This window comes from Otolemur garnettii, unplaced genomic scaffold (assembly GCF_000181295.1).
Source record: "Otolemur garnettii isolate 467f Iridium unplaced genomic scaffold, OtoGar3 scaffold00042, whole genome shotgun sequence".
In the NCBI taxonomy this organism is placed as follows: Eukaryota; Metazoa; Chordata; class Mammalia; order Primates; family Galagidae; genus Otolemur; species Otolemur garnettii.
In genome coordinates this window covers 155,342-176,274 of record NW_003852437.1, presented here as the reverse complement: position 1 = coordinate 176,274, position 20,933 = coordinate 155,342, and the positions used below count along the sequence as shown (strand labels likewise).

Sequence of the window (20,933 nt, the reverse complement as noted above, 5' to 3'; positions counted from 1 at the left end):
AAGAACAGATGCCATGTGAGTGAGGACACGACACTACTTCTCTAGCTCTCTGCAGGGCTGGAAACCAGATTTCCTTCCTCTGGCTGAGTCACATGTAAGAGGACAGCCTTGTTAATGATGACTTGGACCACACAGAGAACAGGCCCTACAGCTGTGACCACATCCAACAACAAGCCAGCCATTGTGCCATTATGTGCTGAGCAAACACAGCAACACTAGACCTCTGTGCTCCTCCTGGCTAGTGGCTCTGAGGAATGCACAAGTGTGCATTCACTTGTGTGATCAAATATTTGTTCATATCCTTCATTTTGGATATTCCAACATGTTTGGAATAAATTTCCAAGAGTAGGATAATTGGGTCAAGGCATACACAGTTGAAGGCTTCAGAAACTGGCCTCTGGAAGACTACCAATTTTATTCCTGCCAGAAGTGTGTGATTTGTTTCTCATACACTCTTAGAAACATTAATAATAAACTTGTTCATCTTTGTCAATGTGATAGAAGAAACACTGCATTTTATGATTTAGTACACTATGTTTGTGTTAACCTTAGTATCTTGTTAATGCGTCTTCAACAAGCTAAGTCTCACTTATCCTCATCACATGTATATAAGAAAGGAGGCAAAAGTACATTTAATTTGTTCATAGTCACTGTACTAGCTAATGAGCTTTTTGAAGCCCAAGCACATGTCATCAACAATAGTGTACCTTTATAGGAAAGGGAGGAGGGAGGGCGCTGGGGCATAAGGTTAGGGTTTATGGGGCCAGGACACAATTATAAGAGAGATTTGGAGGCGGGACACAATTATAAGAGAGACTTTAACAATGTAGACATTGTAACCTAATCCTTTGTACCCTCAACCTAAAACAATAAACAAAAAAACAATAGTGCACCTTTAAATCTACAGGGTATTCCAAAGGTTGTCATACATAGGAAAATTAATAAACTTATATATTTTATATTTTTACATTTATACATCAACACAAAGAGAATTATTTTATAAGCTTTGATAATGAATATTTTGTAAATAAAGGCACATTTAGCTATAATTTTTCATTTTCCCTGTGTATGCATGGTGACCACTGGGATACTCTGTATTTATGTTATGCTGGGTCTTTACCTCATGTGAAATCAGAGGCTGGGGACTCCAGTCTGGTGGGCTTAGGGACAGTTGCTGTCTAAACAGAAACTACATGCTATGAATGCTCTTTCTAACATTTTCAAAGTTCTTTTCTTCCCACTTTCTTTATCCCTGGACTTTCAAAACATATGTTTTTTCTTGAATATTTTATAACACATGGAAGTACTTTTGAGTAAGAAAAATAAAAGTTGTTTTTTTTTTTTTTTTTTTTGTGAAGGCATCTTACTCTGTTGTCTAGGCTAGCATTCCATGGCATCAGCCTAGCTCATAGCAATCTCTAACTCCTGGGTTCAAACAATCTTCCTGTCTCAGCCTCTTGAGTACCTGGGACTACAGATACCTGTCATAATGCCTGGCTAATTTTTCTATTTTTAATAGAGACAGGGTCTCCTTCTTGCTCTGGCTGGCTTTCAACTCTGGCCTCAAATAATCCTTCTGCCTTGACGTCTCATAGTGCTAAGATTACAGGCATGAACCACCACTTCTGGCCAATAAAAGTTTTGTAAAAATAATATTATCTTGGTTTTGTTAAAGATGAAAAATAAATATGCATGCATATGTATAAAAATAAAAATAACCTGAATAAAGTGCAAAAAACTGTTAATGGTAAATTCTGCTAGATGATTTCAATTATCTTCTTTTTATTTGTTTGTATTTTCTGAATTTTCTACAGTAAATATATTATTTTAAAAATTAGAAAAACTCTCAATGTTATAAATAATAACTGGATATCTGATTTCTCTACATCTATGAAATGCCATTCTTGACATCTTTATAGCTACAGACAAAGGTTTATTATCAAAAAGAACAAAAACAGAGAATTGGGTACTGACTCCAGTCAATTGTTGGTGGCAGCCTGAAGCATTATTTTCAAGAATTCAGAGGCTGAGTCAACACTTCCCAGGGGACAGTGCTGTGATGACTAAGTGACATCTAGGGGCATGAGTAGGGGCTAATGGGGTGAAGTACGAGGTCAAGCTATTTTTCATTTCTGAATCAGACTCAGTGCTGGATGACACTTAGAAGGTCATCTGGTTGGTGTCCCTTATTAACAGAGGAGGCAAATGAGGGCTAGAGACGCAAAGCAACTTGCTGGAAGTTCTAAAGGCAGAGCCAAGACCAGAACTTAATTAAAGTTCTCCACTCTACCTTCAGCTAATTCTTTCATGCTCACTTGAGCCTCAATACCACAGTGACACAGCAAGAATTCATCCATCCTGGCCTGAGAACACAGTTCCCTCTATAACTCTTCACTCCTTTAGAAATCCTGCCAAAGACAGCTGGTCTCCCCTGACTCTAAGGCAGTGGCTGTCTTCTCCATATTAACTTTCTACACGGAGAAAACCCATCAGACTATATCCCAAGGCTTGGATGCAGTGACTGATCTGTCCAGCAGAGAGCAGTTTCAACAAGGCCTGGACCAAACCAGGCATCTGAAGTGGACTTAATACAAACTGCCACAAAGAAAAGCCCCTGATAGAAGTCAAGAGTTTTGCAGACACATTTGTATGGAGGCACTGAAGATTTACAAAGTAAATGAAGTAACAAAATAAAAAGTAAAAAGAAAATATACCAAAATGTTAACCTTAGTCTTTAATAAAGGGTGGTATTTTACGACATTTTCCTTTTTAAATTATTTTGCACCTTCCATATCTTGCACAATAGACAAAAATATTTCATAATAAAAGTTATTAAAATGGTGACAGACGATTTCAATAAAATGTACACAGAGTCCAAGTACTAAAAAGACATTTACGAAAGCATTTGGAAATGTGATAAGCTATATTTTTGTCTTATATGTCACATAATAATGCACATATAAGTGTGTAAGAAAAGAATTTAAAAGTGATGGGATGCTGTAATACTTTAGTAGTGTTAATGTGTTTTAAAATCTTATTAGCCTTATTAAAAAAACCAAAAAAACGACATATTCAGTTAAACGGGATGTGTAACCCTGAATTACTAACACATAGAACATTTCAAGAAGGCATATCTTTGCCTTCACTCTACACTCATTTTTATGTTCATTTGCTTAGGATGAAGAGGGTCAACATGAATAGAGGTTGTGTTGTTTCATCTCCAAATAACCTAAAACATACCACTCAGAGCATTGGTTCCTTAAGCTAAATATTAAAATTCCCTAACTCTGTGGTGCCTGTAGCTCAAGGAGTAGGGCGCCAGCCCCATATACCGGAAGTGGTGGGTTCAAACCCAGCCCTGGCCAAAAACAACAACAACAACAACAACAACAACAAAAAGCCTTAGAATCCTTAGGGTGGTTCCCCATGTACTGGGGGTGGCAGGTCCAAACCCGGCCCTTGCCAAAAAAAAAAAAAAAAACTGAAAAAAAAATTCCCTAACTCTAACTTATTTATAAATACATGCATTGCTACCTATGGAATATGTGTATTAACTAAGTGTCCCTTACTCTAAATTAGCACAAATATCAGAGCATTTTTTTTCACTTTTGGCCAAATTCTTAATTTTCACTCTCTTTTGAGATATTTCCTCAACACTTTTCTAGTATAAACCTAATTGTAAGCCAAGTTCAGCTACAGAAAACAGGGCTCTTCCTGGAGAAGCTGACCCAAGTCCTCACCTGGCATCACAGGAATTATTTGACTCGCTGGTCCCCAAGACATAGAATGATTCCTCTTCTCTGCATTTGCTAATGCAGGTGGCTGGTTTGGAGCAGTGGCTTTCTGGGACTTTTCCAATAAGGACTCCCTTCTTGCCTCTTCACTCAGTCCGGGGGTTCTTGGCTGGGCAGGACTAGTTGCCGTGTGGGTCATCATCTTGTGGTCAAGGCCCACTAAAGCACCGAAGAGCTATAGTTAATTGCTAGATTTCCTTACTGAACTTTAAAACCACTATATTTGCAGTTGATCCAAAGTCATGGATATTTGGGAATAATAACCCATCCATTTAAGACATGTCAAGGCCTCACAAAAAGCTATTCTCTCTGGTTTTCAAGTAGGTAATCTGTTATTCCAACAATTAGCTTCCCAAATGTCAGCTCTAAAGAAATTGCCAAGACAAAAACTTAACCCTGAAGAACTCTTTGTTCTCCCTCGAAGTGGTACTGCCTTAAACTTTCAGCAGCTTTTCTTCCTTCTCGGGCTGCACTTTTGTGTATGTGACATTGTAAGGATCACAGCTCTGATTAAGCCACATCCTAGCATGTCATAAATTTAACTCACTTCGGTTTTAGAAAAAGCATATGCTATACATCATTTTTAGGATAAAAAGACTCTTTGGAAAATTGAAAACAAAATTTACAACATAATCAATCAATTGAAAATTTGACATTTAGAACTCATAGAGACTCAGGTGAATCCTCATTCAAGGCACAACTTTTCCACATAAAAGTCACACCTACAGCCAGAATGGGAAACAACACTGAGTTCACATTTTATTCTGAGAACACAGACCTCCGGTCCCCATCCCTTCTAGCCCCCGCCTGGCAAGGCCAGACAGCAGACTCACAGTTTTGGCAGAAGGCTTCATCAGACCCATCGGGACATTGCCGCACTCCATCGCAAGCCAGTGTGATATCAATGCAGCAGCCGTCATCACAGAAGAAGTGGTAGCGTGAGCAAACGTGCAAACACCCTGTTTTATAAACAAGTCTTTAGTCACCAGAGTACAGGGAAAGTTAAGACTTCATCAAGGTAAACTGAGACTTTCAGGCTGGGCATGGTGGCTCATGCCTATATTGCTAGCACTCTGAGAGGCCGAGGAGGGTGGATTGCCTGAGCTCAGGAGTTTGAGAGCAGCCTGAGCCAGAGCGAGACCTCATCTCTAAAAATAGCTGGGTGTTGTGGGAGGCACCTGTAGTCCCAGATACTTGGAAGGCTGAGGCAGGAGAATAACTTAAACCTAAGAGTTTGAGGCTGCTGTGGGCTGTGATGCCACAGCACTCTACTGAGGGTGATAAAGTGAGACTCTGTCTCAAAAAAAAAGATGAACAGACTTTCAGAGTGCATGTAGTTTTTTATATATTGGTTTCATATTAGTATTAAGTACATTGTTTCTCCATTCTTGTTATACTTTACTAAGTACCTCGACCCAGGTAAACAAAAAAGTTGTAAAGCCTCCATCTTTTCTTATGGCTGAATAGTACTCAATGGTATACATATACACAGTTTATTAATCTATTCATGGGTTGACAGGCACTTGGGCTGCTTCCACATCTGGGCAATTGTGAACCGAGCTGCAATAAATAGTCTAGTGGAATTGTCCTTGTGCTAAAAGGAATTTTTTTTTCTTCTGGGTAATGTGATAGTGAGATACAATGGAGGTCAACTCTTAGTTCTCCAAGAATTCTCTATACTTTGTTCTCTGACCTCATCAATAAAAGTTAGTTTCAATGTGGAAAAAAAAAAAGATAAACAGAGACTGTAGGGATGAGTTAGGGTAAAAAGAAACAGATAACGAAGAAAATCTAACAGTTTGAGCTCAGGCTCTGGAGCCTCCCAGCTTAACTCTCAGGACTCCCCAGAGGCTCTCCGGAGGGCTACTGTCCAAGTCACACTGCCTAAGAGGTGGGAGCAGAGAAGCAAAGGCTCTGAGCTCCCCTCCGCCGCCTTCTCCCTCTGCTGACTCCCTGCACTCGTGAGTTCACCCCATCACTGGGTGCTCTTCCTTTGGTCACTTAGTGGAGTTACCGTCCCATCCCTCCATGGCCTTGGCAGGCCATCTCTCATCAGAGACACCGCTTTACACGTGCTATGTCCTGCATTCTTGTTTCTTAAGTAATCATTTTGGCTATGATTAACTTCCTATACTTGAATCCTATTTTTTGACTACCATAACATCCTTGCCGCTATACAGAACAGACAGTATTTTCAGCCACTGGCTGGCTTGAGTTTATTTTCATGCAATGGTGGCATTTCCTCCCCTCTGGAGCTCCTAGGTGTTTTTAATTTGCAGTCCAATTCATATGAGCTACAGATATTTTTTGAAAGGCACCCCCCCCTTGATTAAAGCAACTTTATTTAATTTAGCTCCACAAGGATTGGGTGGCCGTCTGGAACTGGCAACACAGACTATAGTTATCAGACCAGAAGTAAGTCATAAGGCAGTGGTTCTCAACCTTCCTAATGCCACGACGTATTTTCATTGTTGCAAAGGGGTCGCAACCCACAGGTTGAGAACCACTGTCATAAGGAGTTCCATGATTTTCCAGTGACAGAATGGACTAAATTAAATGTCTTAGGAACATGGGAGAGTGGAAAAATTAGATGATATTCCACCAAGAACAAAAATCTGAGTAGTCCCACACCCATGAGAAATCTGGGCTATGTGTTTTATTAAAAAGCAGTTAAACTGTAGGTTGGAAAGGGAGCCCAGGTCAGTGCAAGGCAATTTGAAGATATCTTGGTCCAGGAGGAAGGATAGGGTAAAGAAAGAAATGGTGGTAGAAACTCTCAAGGAAGGAGAGGAAGCAAAGAGGCTGCAGTTGTGACTGAGAACTTTGGCCGGAAAGGATGGTCAGCTCCAGCCAACGGGAAGCAGCAGAGAGAAAAGGTGAAGGGAACTCTGAATAGCACACAGGATACAGCTCCTTGTCACATTTCTTTTCTTTTTTTTTTTGAGACAAAGTCTCACTATGTCACCCTTGGTAGAGTACTATGGCATCACAGCTCACAGCAACCTCCAACTATTGGGCTTAAGCAATTCTCTTGCCTCAGCCTCCCAAGTAGCTGGGACTACAGGCACCTGCCACAACGCCTGGCTATTTTTTTTGTTGCAGTTGTCATTATTGTTTAGCCGGCCCAGGCCAGGTTCAAACTTGCCAGTCACAGTGCATGTGGCCTGTGCTGTAACCACTGTGCTATGGGCACTGAGCCCCTTGTTGCATTTCTTAAATTCAAGGCATGAAAATCCCAAAACCCTCAAGGTTTTACTTAATCCTGGGTAGTTTTGGAGACAGATCTGTATTTGTAATTTTTCTGCCTATTTCTGGATTAATAGCCTCTAAACTTTTTAAACCATGCATCCTGTTCAACAGTATACTGTTGGGGGCTAGGTGTGGTGACTCACACCTGTAATCCTAGCACTCCAGGAGGCTGAGGCGAGTGGACTGCTTGAGCTCAGGAGTTTGAGAACAGCCAAAGAAATAGTGAGACCTTGTCTCTGAAACTATAGCCAGGCATTGTGGCAGGCACCTGTAGTCTCAGCTAAGATTTTGAAGTTGCTGTGAGCTATGATACCACAGCACTCTACCAAGTACAACAAAGTGAGACTCTGTCTCAAAAAAAAATACTGTTGGACATGCACCTCCAATATATTTATAAATAATATTTATGTACTACTGTACCAACATACTGTATGCCCTATAAAATACACTGAAAGTTTTTTTTTTGGAGACAGAGCCTCAAGCTGTCCCCCTGGGTAGAGTGCCATGGCATCACAGCTCACAGCAACCTCCAACTCCTGGGCTCAAGCGAGTCTCCCACCTCTACCTCCCAAGCAGCTGGGACTACAGGTGCTCACCACAACACCCGGCTATTTTTTGGTTGCAGCCATCATTGTTGTTCGGCAGGCCCAGGCTGGATTCGAACCCGCCAGCTCAGGTGTATGTGGCTGGCGCCTTAGCCACTTGAGCCACAGGCGCCAAGCCTACACTGAAAGTTTTAAGAAGAAAATTTTAAATGAATAAAAATATAAGTTCTGGTGTCTTCTTTTCTACCTTAAAACGTTTTACACGTTCTGAGGGCAGTCCTGTTTGGAAACTCTGAGTTGGATCATACTGGGAGTTCTAGGTTGCAATTTAATAATTATTTTTTCTGAACATGCAAAGAAGTTCAAAATGTCCACATTTTTAAAATTAAACCAAGTTATTACATAGCAGGAATCCTTGCTTGTCTTATCCTAGTAGAAGCCACCCTTGGTTACCATAGCAGCCCTGGCAGTGATCGCAGGACAAAGAGGAGAGAAACAGCTATCTATTTTGCCTCTGTTTTTCAATGTCTCTCTGTGGTGTTTTATTAACTTTAATTTGTGGCATGTTATAACAAAAATAACCAGTAAGTGTTTCCAGATAGCAGTTAGTGTGACATTGATTCTTTTTTATTTTCTATATAAAGTTATATACACAAGACCTTTACCCAAGGGGCCATTCAGTAACCCAAAGTGATTTGTACCACTCTCTGCCATTTTAAATGCATTTTATTATCCTCTTGGAAAAGGGCCAGACACTTACAGCTGGTAATTTACCTTTGGAGGCTGGAAAGCCAACCTGAAAAAATAAGCCATGGCTAGCAAGGGGCTAATGAGGTATCAGCCCCTTCTCCCTCCCAGGCACTAAGGCTGTGCAAAAACAATAATCCTTTTCTTATTTCTGTGGGGAGGAAAGGGTATCTGTGTCTTCTGCCTGGGAATGCCTTCCTCCCAGAGTCACACTTGACTGAATCCCTGCCAAGGCGAGTCTGTACCCACGGGGAGAGCCCTCTGGGCCCACAGTCCTAGCTGCTGAGCCTAGCCCTACTGTGGAAGCTGCTCCTGGTGCTGGTAACTCACATATTCTGAATGTTCCACACAGCTGTAGCGAATCACCCTGGTCAGTGGGTGGCAGCAGTGGGCACTGGAGGGCAGGGGTAGGAGGGCAAGGTTAGGTGGGGAGGAGGGCAGGGTTAGGTGGACAGGGGCAGGCAGGCAAAGGCAGGTGGGAAGGAGCAGGTGGTGGGCAGGGGCAGGCAGACGGGTAACTGGATCGATTTGCAGAGATGGAGGTGGGTGGGTGTGGGTCAGACTGGGCTTGCTCACTGTCACTGGTATGGGAGTGGGAGAGAGCTGGGTTGAAGTGGGGATCATCCTTGTGCAGTCACCCCTCCTTCCTCACAGTAACTCAAACCATGGCTAGACTGGAAGTGGACAGCAACCACATTCCTAATGCTGTTTATAGAAATCATCAAGGTTGCCAAGTCCTGAGGATTCTGCAATCCCTCACTCTCTATATGCCTACTGAGCTCTGTTTCTGATGGAAGTACAAGTAAATCACAGTCATATTCCAATGCTTTTATCCTCACTCTTCAAACTTCTGGCTTAGGTCAGCATCCAGAAACTGAGTATTCAAAAACATCAGAGATGTGTTTCAGGTTTACTAGAGCAATAGCTAGTGATGGCAAAGCTTTGTGAGAATGTGACCTACAGAGGGACAAGGACCGACCCTACTGAGTGCACAGCTCATCCCTAGTGCCCATCACCAGTGCCTTTCCACACACCACAGATGCTGAGCAAATCTCTGCTGACCCAGTAACTGGACCTGCAAATGTACCACACCTCAGCACCTCTCAGGACTGAATAGGGGATGTGTTTCCCTCTGCAACCACAATAGCTTTAGTGCTGCCAAGTTCCATGTGATAGGTATTTTTAAAAATGTGATGGCGTTTTTAGTCTTAGAAATGTAGGTGTCTGAGAAAGCACGAAACATGGATGAATGAGACAAATGATTTTCACACTGTGCAACAGAACATGAAAACCATCATATATGTTTAAAATTATATTATTAACATATCTATGCATCTGGATAAATGCTATAAAAAATGTAGTAGCACTTTTAAACTGATATGTGTACTTTGCACTTTTAATTTGTGTTATTTTCTTTATTTTTAAATTTTGTAGAGATGAGGTCTCCCTACTGTCCAGACTGGTCTTCAACTCCTACCTCAAGTAATCCTCCCACCTTTGGCCTTTGAAAGGGATGGGATTATAGGCAAGAGCCAAAAATCTTCTCTTTCAGCAAATTTAAAATAGACAGTCCATTATCCTTAACTACAGTCACCGTGCTGTGCAACAGAGCACAGCACCTATTCCTCCTGGTTCCCTGAAACTCTGTACCGTTTGACCAACCTCTTCCCTTTTCCCAGCCCCCACTATCTTTAGTAACCACCTTCCTGCTCTCTACTTCTGTGAGTTGAACTTGTTTCAACTGCACTCTCTAGCTGCACTCTGTGGACACATGTAGGAAATGGACTAGCCATCTTTAAACAAAATCTGTCTCCTGAAAACCCAGATAACTGTCTCCTGGAAGGCCAGTCCAGGAAAGATGGACAGTTTATAAAGCCCAGTAGTTCACACAGTCCATTCTCATTCCCTGGGGCTCTCTCCACCCCCACCCAGCTGAGTCGACTTATCCCCAAATACCCTGGAGCCTGGTTTTTGTTATCTTTCTAGTAAAGACTTTCATTCAATAACAACCAAGAGCCACGGAGTACAAAGCTAGCATATAGAATGTCAATCCAACACCACCTTCCCAGAAATGGCTGGGTTTCATCCAGCTGCTGTGAACATGTGGGAAGGTCTTTCTCTTACCTCCCGTGGAGTAGGCCCTGGCAAGCACTGTCACAGACACATTGTCGGAGCTTCTCTGCCCAGCAGTGTCAGTCACAGTCAGCTGGAAGGTGTACGTTCCCTCCTGGAGGTGGGACAGCTTCAGGGTTCCTGATTGAGGCACCTGATACACAGATGGGACACCTCATATTTAGTGAGAAGATCTGAGCTTGGAGTGCAACACAATCTTGAACTGAAGTCTGTGTCCTTGAAACAGTCCCTGGGTCTGCCTATCCACCCTGCCTGAGGCTGCTGGACATCAAAACACACAGTATTCTGGCAGGTAGGCCCCACCTTGAATTCTCCATTTAGGTCAGACTGATTGCATTTATTAGATAAAGTGCTTTGAATCATCCATTTTCATTTCTTTTTTTTTTTGAGACAGAGTCTCACTATGTCACCCTGGCGTCACAGCTCACAGCAACCTCCAACTCTTGGGCTTAAGCTATTCTCTTGTCTCAGCCTCCCAAGTAGCTGGGACTACAGGCGCCCACCAAAACGCCTCCCACTATTTTTTTGTTGCAGTTGTTTAGTTGGCCCAAGCCAGGTTAGAACCCGCCACCCTCGGTGTATGTGGCTGGCACCATAACCACTGTGCTATGGGTGCTGAGCCTGAATTATCCATTTTCAATTTCAATCCTTCCACTGTGCTCAGCAGCTGCTCTCTACCCAAATCCACACTCAGCATCAGTGTTCCCTCCTTCTCAGCAGGTGGCCTCCCCAACTTCAAGGAGAAAATCAGCACCATGATTACAGCTCCACCACCCACCTCCTCCTGGGGACACATCTGTACCATAATACCTCCTTCCAGCAGCTGTAAGGGAGGAGCCCCCCTCTCTCATCCCCCCCAACCCCCTCCTTCTATCTCCAACCCTTTCCATCTAAGCCTTTTACAACACTGACCCATCCATCAGCTCATTTCTCTTTCCAATGGCTCTGCTATAACTAGGCTTGAGTTTCTCTCATCCTAAAAAACAAACTAACAAAACAACAAATTAAAGACTTCCCCAACCTCGAGGCCTCAGCCTTGTTTTCTGTCCATCTCATCCTCCCTCCCTATAAAGGGGCTGGAGGTTACTTCCTGTTTAGTCTCCACTCCACCTGTGGGGTCCCCCCTCTTCACCAGTCTGAAACTATGAAGACAAAACTTACTCATCAATCTGACAAAAGCCACCTCGTTGTCTCCCCTTGATCAGGGCAAGAGCCGCAGCTTCCTGATCAGGCCCAAGAGCCGCAGCTTCCTGATCAGGCCCAAGAGCCGCAGCTTCCTGATCAGGGTTCCTGATCAGGCTGCAGCGTCCAAGGCCCAATTCTGTGACAAGATTTGGGGAGTCATGTCTGGACATAGCCACAGATTGTTTCTTCAGCTCTCTAATGGTCCCATTAACAGTTTGATAGCCTATATTTTTATGTCCCTTTCTGCTTAAATGAACTAGTCTGGATATTGTCCTCTGAAAAAGATGCTGACCATCACACACTGTGCACAAATGCATTAATGGACTTTTGAAATCACAGAGGGTCACACTATTCTAACAATCATCCCCTTGCTTTTATTTATGAAGTCCTAGAATTTAGACTACCCTTGGTTTAGAGCAGTGGTTCTCAACCTGTGGGTTGTGACCCCTTTGGACTGTATTAAAGGTTCGCGACATTAGGAAGGTTGAGAACCACTGGTTTAGAGGATTTGTCAGCCTGATACATACGCAATGATTTATAATCACTTATTGACAATATAATAAGAATAGTGGTTGTCACATTTTATACTGCTTAATAATCACCCAGAGCTCTTGTTAAGGAATGGACTTTAGGGCTTTAGTCTGGAGAGTCAGAGCCAACAGGATTTGGGACTCTACACTTGCCACGCCTACTCAGGTGATCCAGTGATCACACAGGAAAGAGCACTGGGGACTTGGTGAGCAACAGGCATCGGCATCCAACAGACTGGTTTGAATGCCAGCCCTGCTGTGGACAGCTGTGTGACTGTGAACATGTCACTTAACCTCTCCAAGCTTCAGTGTTTTCATATGAAAACCCTAAGTAATAATAGCATCTACCTTGTGAGGATCAAATGAGACAACTCATAATAAAGAGCTGGCCATAGGGCCTGGCCCATAGTAAGTGCTCAAATAGATCCACTGTCTCCTTTGTCTGCCCCGGTTGGCTCTTATCTCAAGTTGAATAACACTGCCCAGTTAGGTTGTATAGACAGCGAAATGAAACCTCAGTAAAACGACTTTCATTCACTGGGATGGTGACAGAATTGAGGCCTCCAGTTACGACACAGTCTACACTGGCCTACAAGCTATCTGTCACTTCCCCTGCAGAAGCCTTAAGCGGGGCCTGGCAATACTGCCACCCATCCTTGTTTGTTTATTTCAAAGAGATGTTAAGCAGTGTTCGCTGCAGGTCGTTTTATCACCTTCAGGCCCAGGGACACTGGGAGAAGGCTAAGCCAAGGTCACTTACTGAGTGCTAAAATACTAAGGGTGACAGGAAGAGAGAGCTGGTAACGATAAGATAACTTCAAAAGGGCCTGGAGTGGCAACTGGTCCTAGATATCAGAGCACACTGAGATGAAAGTGACAGTCTGACAGCCCCGGGAAGCGAAGATCAGAAAGTCGAGTAAGACTGAAAGTGAGACAGAACTGTGGTTTGTGACCTCAGAGTTCTACTCGGCCCCCCTTTTCTTTTATCTCTTACATTCAACCCATCAGGAAATCCCACTGTCTCTACCTTAAAAACTCTAGAATTTGACCACTTCTCAACAGTCCATGCTTACCACCCTGCTCAGAGCCTACCCTGTCTCTTGCCCGTGTCACTGCAATGGTCAGGAGACCTGAGCCCTTGCGGGATCATGGCCTGGTGGCCCCTTTCTTCTGGAAACTTTCCCTGTCCTGTCCATCCATAGTAAGGGTAAGGTCAGGTGTGACCTCTCCCTGTTGCTCCAGGGGCACCGTGCTGAACCAAGGCACAGAGCAACCTCTGATGCTATTTCTGGCTTGGAATCAGGCAAGCCTTGCTGGGTGGCTGCAGTGGTCTATGTTACACCATAGAACTTCCTCTAGGGACTTAGAAAACAGGGGAACATGGTCCCAAATAATGAACATATTGGAATGTGTTGTCAAGCACGGTGCGTTGAGAGAGCAGCTCTGTCCCACTGGTCTGCCTGCAGACAGACAAGGACCCCTGAGACTGCTTGGGCCAGCAGCTCTGAGCAGCAACCACAGGGACATGAGGGGACAGGAGACTACAGAATGTGTTCAGGGTTGGGTTTGCAACGGGTGTATGCCACGGGATGCTGAGTCATGACCAGCTTATGAGTGTGGCCATCAGAGTGAGGCAGAGATGAAGTTAACAAAGATTTTGAAAGAGACCGAGGAAGCCCTGAGGCTAGGGTGCTAGAGGGACCATTGCAGGGAGAATGGCATCACCCAGCCCATGCCAAAGCTCTCTGCAAGGGGAGTGAGTCACTGGGTTTCTAGGAGTCAAAATTCAAAGTGCCACTGTCAAACCCAAACTCTGCCACCCTGGGGGCTGCTGGGGCTGGAAGGATAGGGCACCCGTGGGTAGGGGGGCCAATCCCTCCACCAGGACATTGCATTCTATACCTCCTGCCTGCCAGGGCACTACCTCCCTGACACAGGAAACACTGGATCCAGATGCAGACCATAATAATCACCTTCCACCTCTAGAGCGCATTCAAATTTAGACCTATTCAGATTAAATATCCCTTCCCCGTCTGTCTGTTTGTTTGTTTATTTAGAGACAGAATCTTACTCTGTAACCATGGATAGAGTGCCATAGCATCAAAGCTCACAGCAACCTCCAACTCCTGAGTTCAAATGATCCTCCTACCTCAGCCTCCTAAGTAGCTGGGACTACAGGCACGTGCCACAATGCCAGGCAAGTTTTTCTATTTTTAGTAGAGATGGGGTCTTGCTCTTGCTGAGGTTGGTCTCTAACTCCTGAGCTCAAGCAATCGACCTGCCTCAGCCTCCCAAAGTGCTGGATTACAGGTGTGAGCCACCACACCTGGCCTCTTTTTATTCATTCAGCTAACAAAAACTTTCCCTCCTCAAAATCAGATATTTAGAATATGTAGAAGTGCAAGATGGATGTTTTCCCATCAAGGACCCTGCTGATCCTTCTAGACATATTCTCATCTTAATAAGACATTGGAGAGAGGATTTAAAGTATTTTACAAATATGTTTCAAGTTGCAGGGTAAACCAATATAAATATTTACACATGTACACATAACATATTTAATTTGTAACTTGGAGAGAAACATAATTTGCCTTTAATAAAACAAGGAGCTTCTAATCTCTGCCTGAAATCTTTGTTCAACAGTTACTTGCTTGGCCTTTGATCTGTCAACGTATGATTCAGCCTGCTTTTCTGACTCAACTCTGTCTCTCTAGTGAGGAATTCAGAGGCTAGAAACAGTGGTGCGTGGGTAATTAAGTCATGAGGGAGGTGTGCTCATGAAGGGGGATTAATGCCCTTATATAGGAGGTTCCAGAGAGATGCCTTGTTCCTTTGGCCGTGGGCAGACACAGTGAGAAGATGGCTGTTTATGAACTAGAAAGTAGGTCTTCAGCTGGGCAGAGTAGCTCATGCCTGTAAATCCTAGCAGTTAGGAGACTGAGGAAGGAGGATTGCTCCAGACCCACGAGTTTGAGACCAGCTCGAGCAAGGTCTCAAAGTCATTTTTTTCCATCTCTACAAAAATGGAAAAAAATAGCCATCCATGGTGGGAGGCACCTGTAGTCCCAGCTCCTGGAGATACTGACATGGGCCCAGGAGTTCGAGGTTGCAGTAAGCTCTGATGAGGCTGCGGCACTCTCTCTATCCTGGATGACAGAGTGAGAACTTAATCTCAAAAAATTAAAAAGAAAAAGAAAGTGGGGCCTGACAACAGAGTGAGACTCTGTCTCAAAAATTAAATAAATAAATGTTTGTTATTTATTAAACCACTGGGTTAAGAAAGTTGCCAAGCGCTTAAAGATCGAGTCTTTTGTGAAAGTTTATAACTATAATCACCTCATGCCCACAAGATACTCTGTGGATGTCCCTTTGGACAAAATTACCATTAACAAGCATGTCTTTAGAGACCCTGCTCTTAAATGCAAGGCCTTACAAGAGGCCAAGGTCAAATTTGAAGAGAAGTACAAGACAAGTGAGAATAAGTAGTTCTTCTAGAAGCTACGGTGTAAGGGTTTTTTGTTTTGGTCATTAATAAATAAATAAATGCACAAACACATTTGACTTCATATATATATTAGAAATCAATAAAAAGAAATACATAAGAAAATCTAACACTAGGTCTTAACTCAATTGCTTTGTTATGTGGGGCCCTTCCTTCATTCCTAACATCCTTCAAAGTCAGCCCATGGTAAAGCTTGAAGGAGGAACACAGGCAGCTGGATACCATTCTTAGAAAAAACGTATTTGAGCTGTCATAAATTTTAGAGCATGAAATCAAGGTGCTCAAGATAAAGCAATCAGAGGGGTGGCTCCTGAGGGTGGTTAAGTACAATTAAAAGAAGATTCTCAAAATGGTAAAACCATGACTCTCACACAAATATAACATGAGCAGGTTTCAAAGATTTTATTTAACTCATTAGCTAAAGAGGGAGCCAACAAGGTGTTCACCTGATTCAAAGGAGAACCTGAAGACCAGACATATGTAAGGAGTCATGAACACTGTAAAGAAGTCACAAGTAGTTGCAAAACTGAAACAGGTTTGCTGCTCAGTACTGGAATGGATTTATTAATAGACTGGTCAGTATCTATGCTACTAAAGTGCCATGTTTGAAATCCTCTTTTCCCCAAGGTGAAGATCCATACTATCTATACATGAAAAAATTTATTTGAATTTCCATGGACAAGAATCATTTGATTACTATCACTTTTCTACAACTTATAAATGCTAACCCAGCCCCCAGTATTCCACCAAAAGGTCCTCAGTAATCTTCTGCCCATTTCAAAGTCTTCAACAATTTTTCCTGACAATCTTAACCCATAAAATGAGGATAAGCCTACATGTGAGGCTGTTGTAAGGATTACAAATATGTCCAAGCTGCCTGGCAGTCAGTGGGTGCTCAATCAGCGGTGGCTTTTACTACGATGAAGTCATGGTTAGGATGAGCATTTATTCTTGGGGACATTCTCATCACCATAAGAGAGTCACAGTTTGGTAGCAGATGGCCCCCCTTTGTTACTTAGATGATGGCTTCATAACTTTAGGTCTGTCTCCCATTATATACCTGAGTGGGGAAGTGGTCTAGAATTTTCTCTTGATGTCATAGTAGTCAGTCTCAAAACCCTATGAGAAATACCTAATTTTATCACATGCCTTTTCTGCATCTATTTTCTGATTCATGCGTGTTAAGCCATCCTTGCATCCCTGGAATAAATATTACTTGATTATGGTGAATAATCTTTTTAATGTGCTGCTGGATTCAGTTTGCCTGTCTGTTGTTCAGAGAAATATCTAATTTTTTCAGTCCTTTATAAATGTCTTGAGTAAATTAACTACTGAATCACCAGCATTATTTTTACACGGTGCTCATATATGGAATTCATTGTTTATAAAAATAAAGCTTTTGGTAGCAATTATGTAAAGCAGATGATAACAGGGGCAAATTAGCAGCTGCTTGAACAGACATATCCTAGAGGTTCCAATTAATAGTCAGTGTCCAACCTGAGGAAGCTCTCTAGTGATATGATCAGTGATTTATCCATATATCTCTCCTAATTAACCTTAAATCTCAAATTTTCATTAAGATTATATTACTCATTTTTACAGCTGACACAAGCATAAAGGGATAATAAACATGACAGATGACAATCAAAGCTCAAAATTATTTCTGTTGTAGATAAAAACCAAAAGCTAAGATGGAAGAAGGATAAACAGAAGGTCCTATACTCAGGTTCAAATAATCAATTACACAAACACAGGATGGGGAGGTCATGATCACAGCAGTCTAGAAAGCAGCTAGAAACAGGAAACAGGTTGCAGGTAATCCTGCTAATGGAACACTCAGCATGAACATATTGTGTGATGCAGCTACTAAATTAGACAGTATAAACTTAGTAGAGGCAATTTCTGGATCATAGGAGGTATTGGCTATGTCAGGAAGACATATAGGGTTCAGTTAGGGGGTGTCATATTTTCAGAAAGGAATGAATTAATCCAAGAATATCCAGATGAGGCTGAATGGTGGTCAGTGTGAAAATCAATTCATATGAGGAATATCTGAAGAATAGAGGCTGCTGAGTTCTAAGAAGAGTATTGCAAATAGTTATGTTATTTTTTTTCAAGACTCTAAAGGCTTCGACACATGATAAGACGTGTTCAGTGTTTTGCTAAGAGGAAGACCTGGCACCAACATAGAAGTAATGCAGAAGCACAATTAGTTTGCTTAATAATTAGAGCTGATCCGTGATGTCATAGGACATGACGTGAAACACTGAGTTTCTGTCCCTGGAAATGGCAGGCAGAGAGCAGATGGCCCCTGGAAGTGAAATGGGCTCTTGTCTACATGAGAGGCCAGGAAAGATGATGAATAAGAGACCAGATGGACTCTAAGACTGTATGATCAGTGAGAAAAATCAGTGTTGAGGGACTAGCTGATCACTGTTTTTGTTTTTGTTCCAACAGAGTATAAATCAGGGCTTCCCTACCTCACCCTCTCCACCTCCTCTAACTGAAGTGGGATGGATGAAGTCTGCCTGTCTAAGCAGGACATGTCCCTGTCTACAAAGGGCCCTGACAGGGTTAATAAAGAGCCACTTGTCTGCACCACCGTGGTGCAGGCAGCCACTGGACAAGTGGCTCGTTTCCATCTGTAGCAATCCACATCCAGACAAGCCTGACCAGGAACCATGGGGAACGCCTGGCCAGCACCTCCTCACATACAAACCCCTGCTCCAGAACAGGCCTAACTGCCAGGTAAGATGTTTACTTTCTGGATCATGTAAAGCGTGAATCCACTCTCTTTAGACTCTTTTGTATTTTTCAAGTTTTCTACCAGCATCTTGAGCCAAGGAAAAGAAGAAATAAAACTTTAAAAAAGCAATCATTAAAACAAAGCCTGAGCCTTTCTCCTTGAAGTGTTTTTGTACTGTGAAGAAGTCAACAAACAGCAGCAAGAAGGGGGTAAGCATCAAAATAAATGATCAAGGGAAAGTAAATTTGTAAAATAAAACATTTTGGACAATTGATTCAATTCTTTCTCCGTTTTATGTCTCTTCTGCAAGCTTACAGACAGTTGGGGGAATATTAAGTGGCAGGACATTACGAAAGAGCACTTTGCTGAAATACCTGTTTTTGTTATCAGTGACAACGTACATTACCTTCATGTCCACTGACGGGTCACCCTGCAGCAGCGCCCACTCGTACTGGACAATGGCATGGTCATCTGTGCTCTCACGGCCATCCAAAATCACCCCGTCTGTGGGCAGATGCAAAACCACATCCTCCCCAGCCTTGCTAAGTGGAGGCTCATCCTCTTCTAAGGAAGAAAGTAAATAATTCATAAGAGACATCATTTTCTATTTTTTTTCTAACATATGAAGAGGGGTATCTTGTTTGGTGAATATATACGGTTCAGCAAAGAACTGCTAAAAGAATGCATATTAACTGGAAACTATTTTCTTACTAGTCTTCATTGTGTCTTCTTTCCATAAAAATAAAATAGTGCTATATGGTGAATATGGAATTTAGCTATAATACATGCAAAAGAGGAAGTGTGGAGCGTCAGCTGGTAGCCATAGCTACAACAGAGCTGTGAGTACAAGATGGTGTACCAGGCCCACGGATGTGTAAATCTAGAGAAGTAGTTTTATTTTCTAGAGCGGTGTTTTTCAACCTTTTTTTATCTCACAGCACACTTGACTCTACAGTTAAACTTCCACAGCACACTTAAATTGTGTTGATCCAAAAACAGAGTGAAAAAAAGAATATACTTACTGTGCTTAAACATCTTTCAAAAAAAATTTAATTAATGACCTTTAAAAAATTTCAAGGCATACCTAAGATTCTCTCATGGTGCATGAGAAAAATTGCTATTTTGAAAAAAAATCACTATTTTAGGGGGTATTTTTCACTTAACTTAAAAATCACTTAAATTCAAAGATCTATTAAATTAATTTACCAAAAAAAAAAAAAGATTGTTAACACAAACCTGAAAAAAGCCAAATTCACCTCTAATATGAATTTTCTTCTTTTGTTATCCTTAAGTTTTTAACATAGGAGTGATACAAAGTGTTCAGTGGATAAGAAATATATTAAATTCAAAAGTTGAGGGAAGTTCTTGCAGCCTTAATTTAATTTAATACAAATTAAAGCCTACAGAGAAATTCTCTGGAACCTAATTTTTCATCTAGGAAAATCAAAGAGATTTATAGCTTCTAATAACTAATTTTTATAACAGAAGCCAATACACTGAATTTCTGTTGTGATATCCTACAACAGCAGAACAAGTATATATTTACCTCTGATCTAGAATGGTGCTAGATAAGGTTAATTATGTTTACTTAAATATTACTATTTTACTGTCAGCTGCTTCACGGATGACTAACAGGATAAGGTGCATGTAGAAAGCACTTCTGTGAACTTAGCTGCAAAAATGTTAATGGAGTAAATTTAAATTCTTAGTAAATTTACCAAATACATAATTTAAAGACTCAGCAATATAACTGGAAAAACTCACAGGCTCTTGTAATACGTCCTTTTTGGTATCCACTATTACTCCAGTGCACAAATGCTGCCTGGAATGTCCCTCCTCAAGTTACTCTGAATAATGCTGCTACAGAACTGCCTCTCCTCCCGCACCGTGACCTATCACTTTCCTCGACATAAGCAAACTTCCCAGGGCTGAGATTCCAGACTTAACTGCAATCCTACCTTGGTTTCTCATAATTGGACTTACTGCAATCCTACCTTGGTTTCTCATAATGCAACAAAGATGCACTTCCAGGAGAATGACTCCTCTGGAATGCTTATCTAATCACATCATTCTGCTGTTAATTAGGAGAAACTTTTAAACAAGTTACCCTTGTCTTCTGGATGTTGGGAAACTAACTCCAATCTTATCTTCTCATCCAGGGATGTGCCCAATGCCCCAAATCAGAGGACTTATGTGAGGGTCATGTGGCTCTTCGATCTCGACCTTTTCTGAATGAGAATGCTGCTGCCATCCACAAAGGGAGATGATTTTTTAAAAAACATTTTACAAGGAATAAGCACAATTGCTTATTACATGCTATTCCTGAGGGATACATTATTTATGGAGAAGATAAGCCCCATTTCTCCAGTCATTTAAAATGAGGATTCTAGTTTAAATAAGCCAAATAGACAACCCCCTGCCTAAAAAACTTGTTCTGTCTTTTTTCACCTCTGAACACAGACCTGGAACCTGAAGTCTTTTTTTTTTTTTTTTTTTTTTTTT

The 20,933-nt window shown here is 42.0% G+C and overlaps 1 protein-coding gene across 1 annotated transcript in view; it reads right to left on the bottom strand.

The window, feature by feature from the left end:
- Positions 1-20,933, bottom strand: part of LRP11 (LDL receptor related protein 11) — a 38,613-nt gene that overhangs the window by 11,589 nt on the left and 6,091 nt on the right. Inside the window, exons 2-5 of the mRNA XM_003790253.3 lie at positions 18,838-18,995; positions 10,460-10,601; positions 4,628-4,753; positions 3,741-3,953 (exon numbers count right to left, since the gene is read on the bottom strand). Coding sequence (XP_003790301.1) covers positions 3,741-3,953; positions 4,628-4,753; positions 10,460-10,601; positions 18,838-18,995 — 639 coding nt within the window. The remainder of the gene's footprint in view (positions 1-3,740; positions 3,954-4,627; positions 4,754-10,459; positions 10,602-18,837; positions 18,996-20,933) is intronic.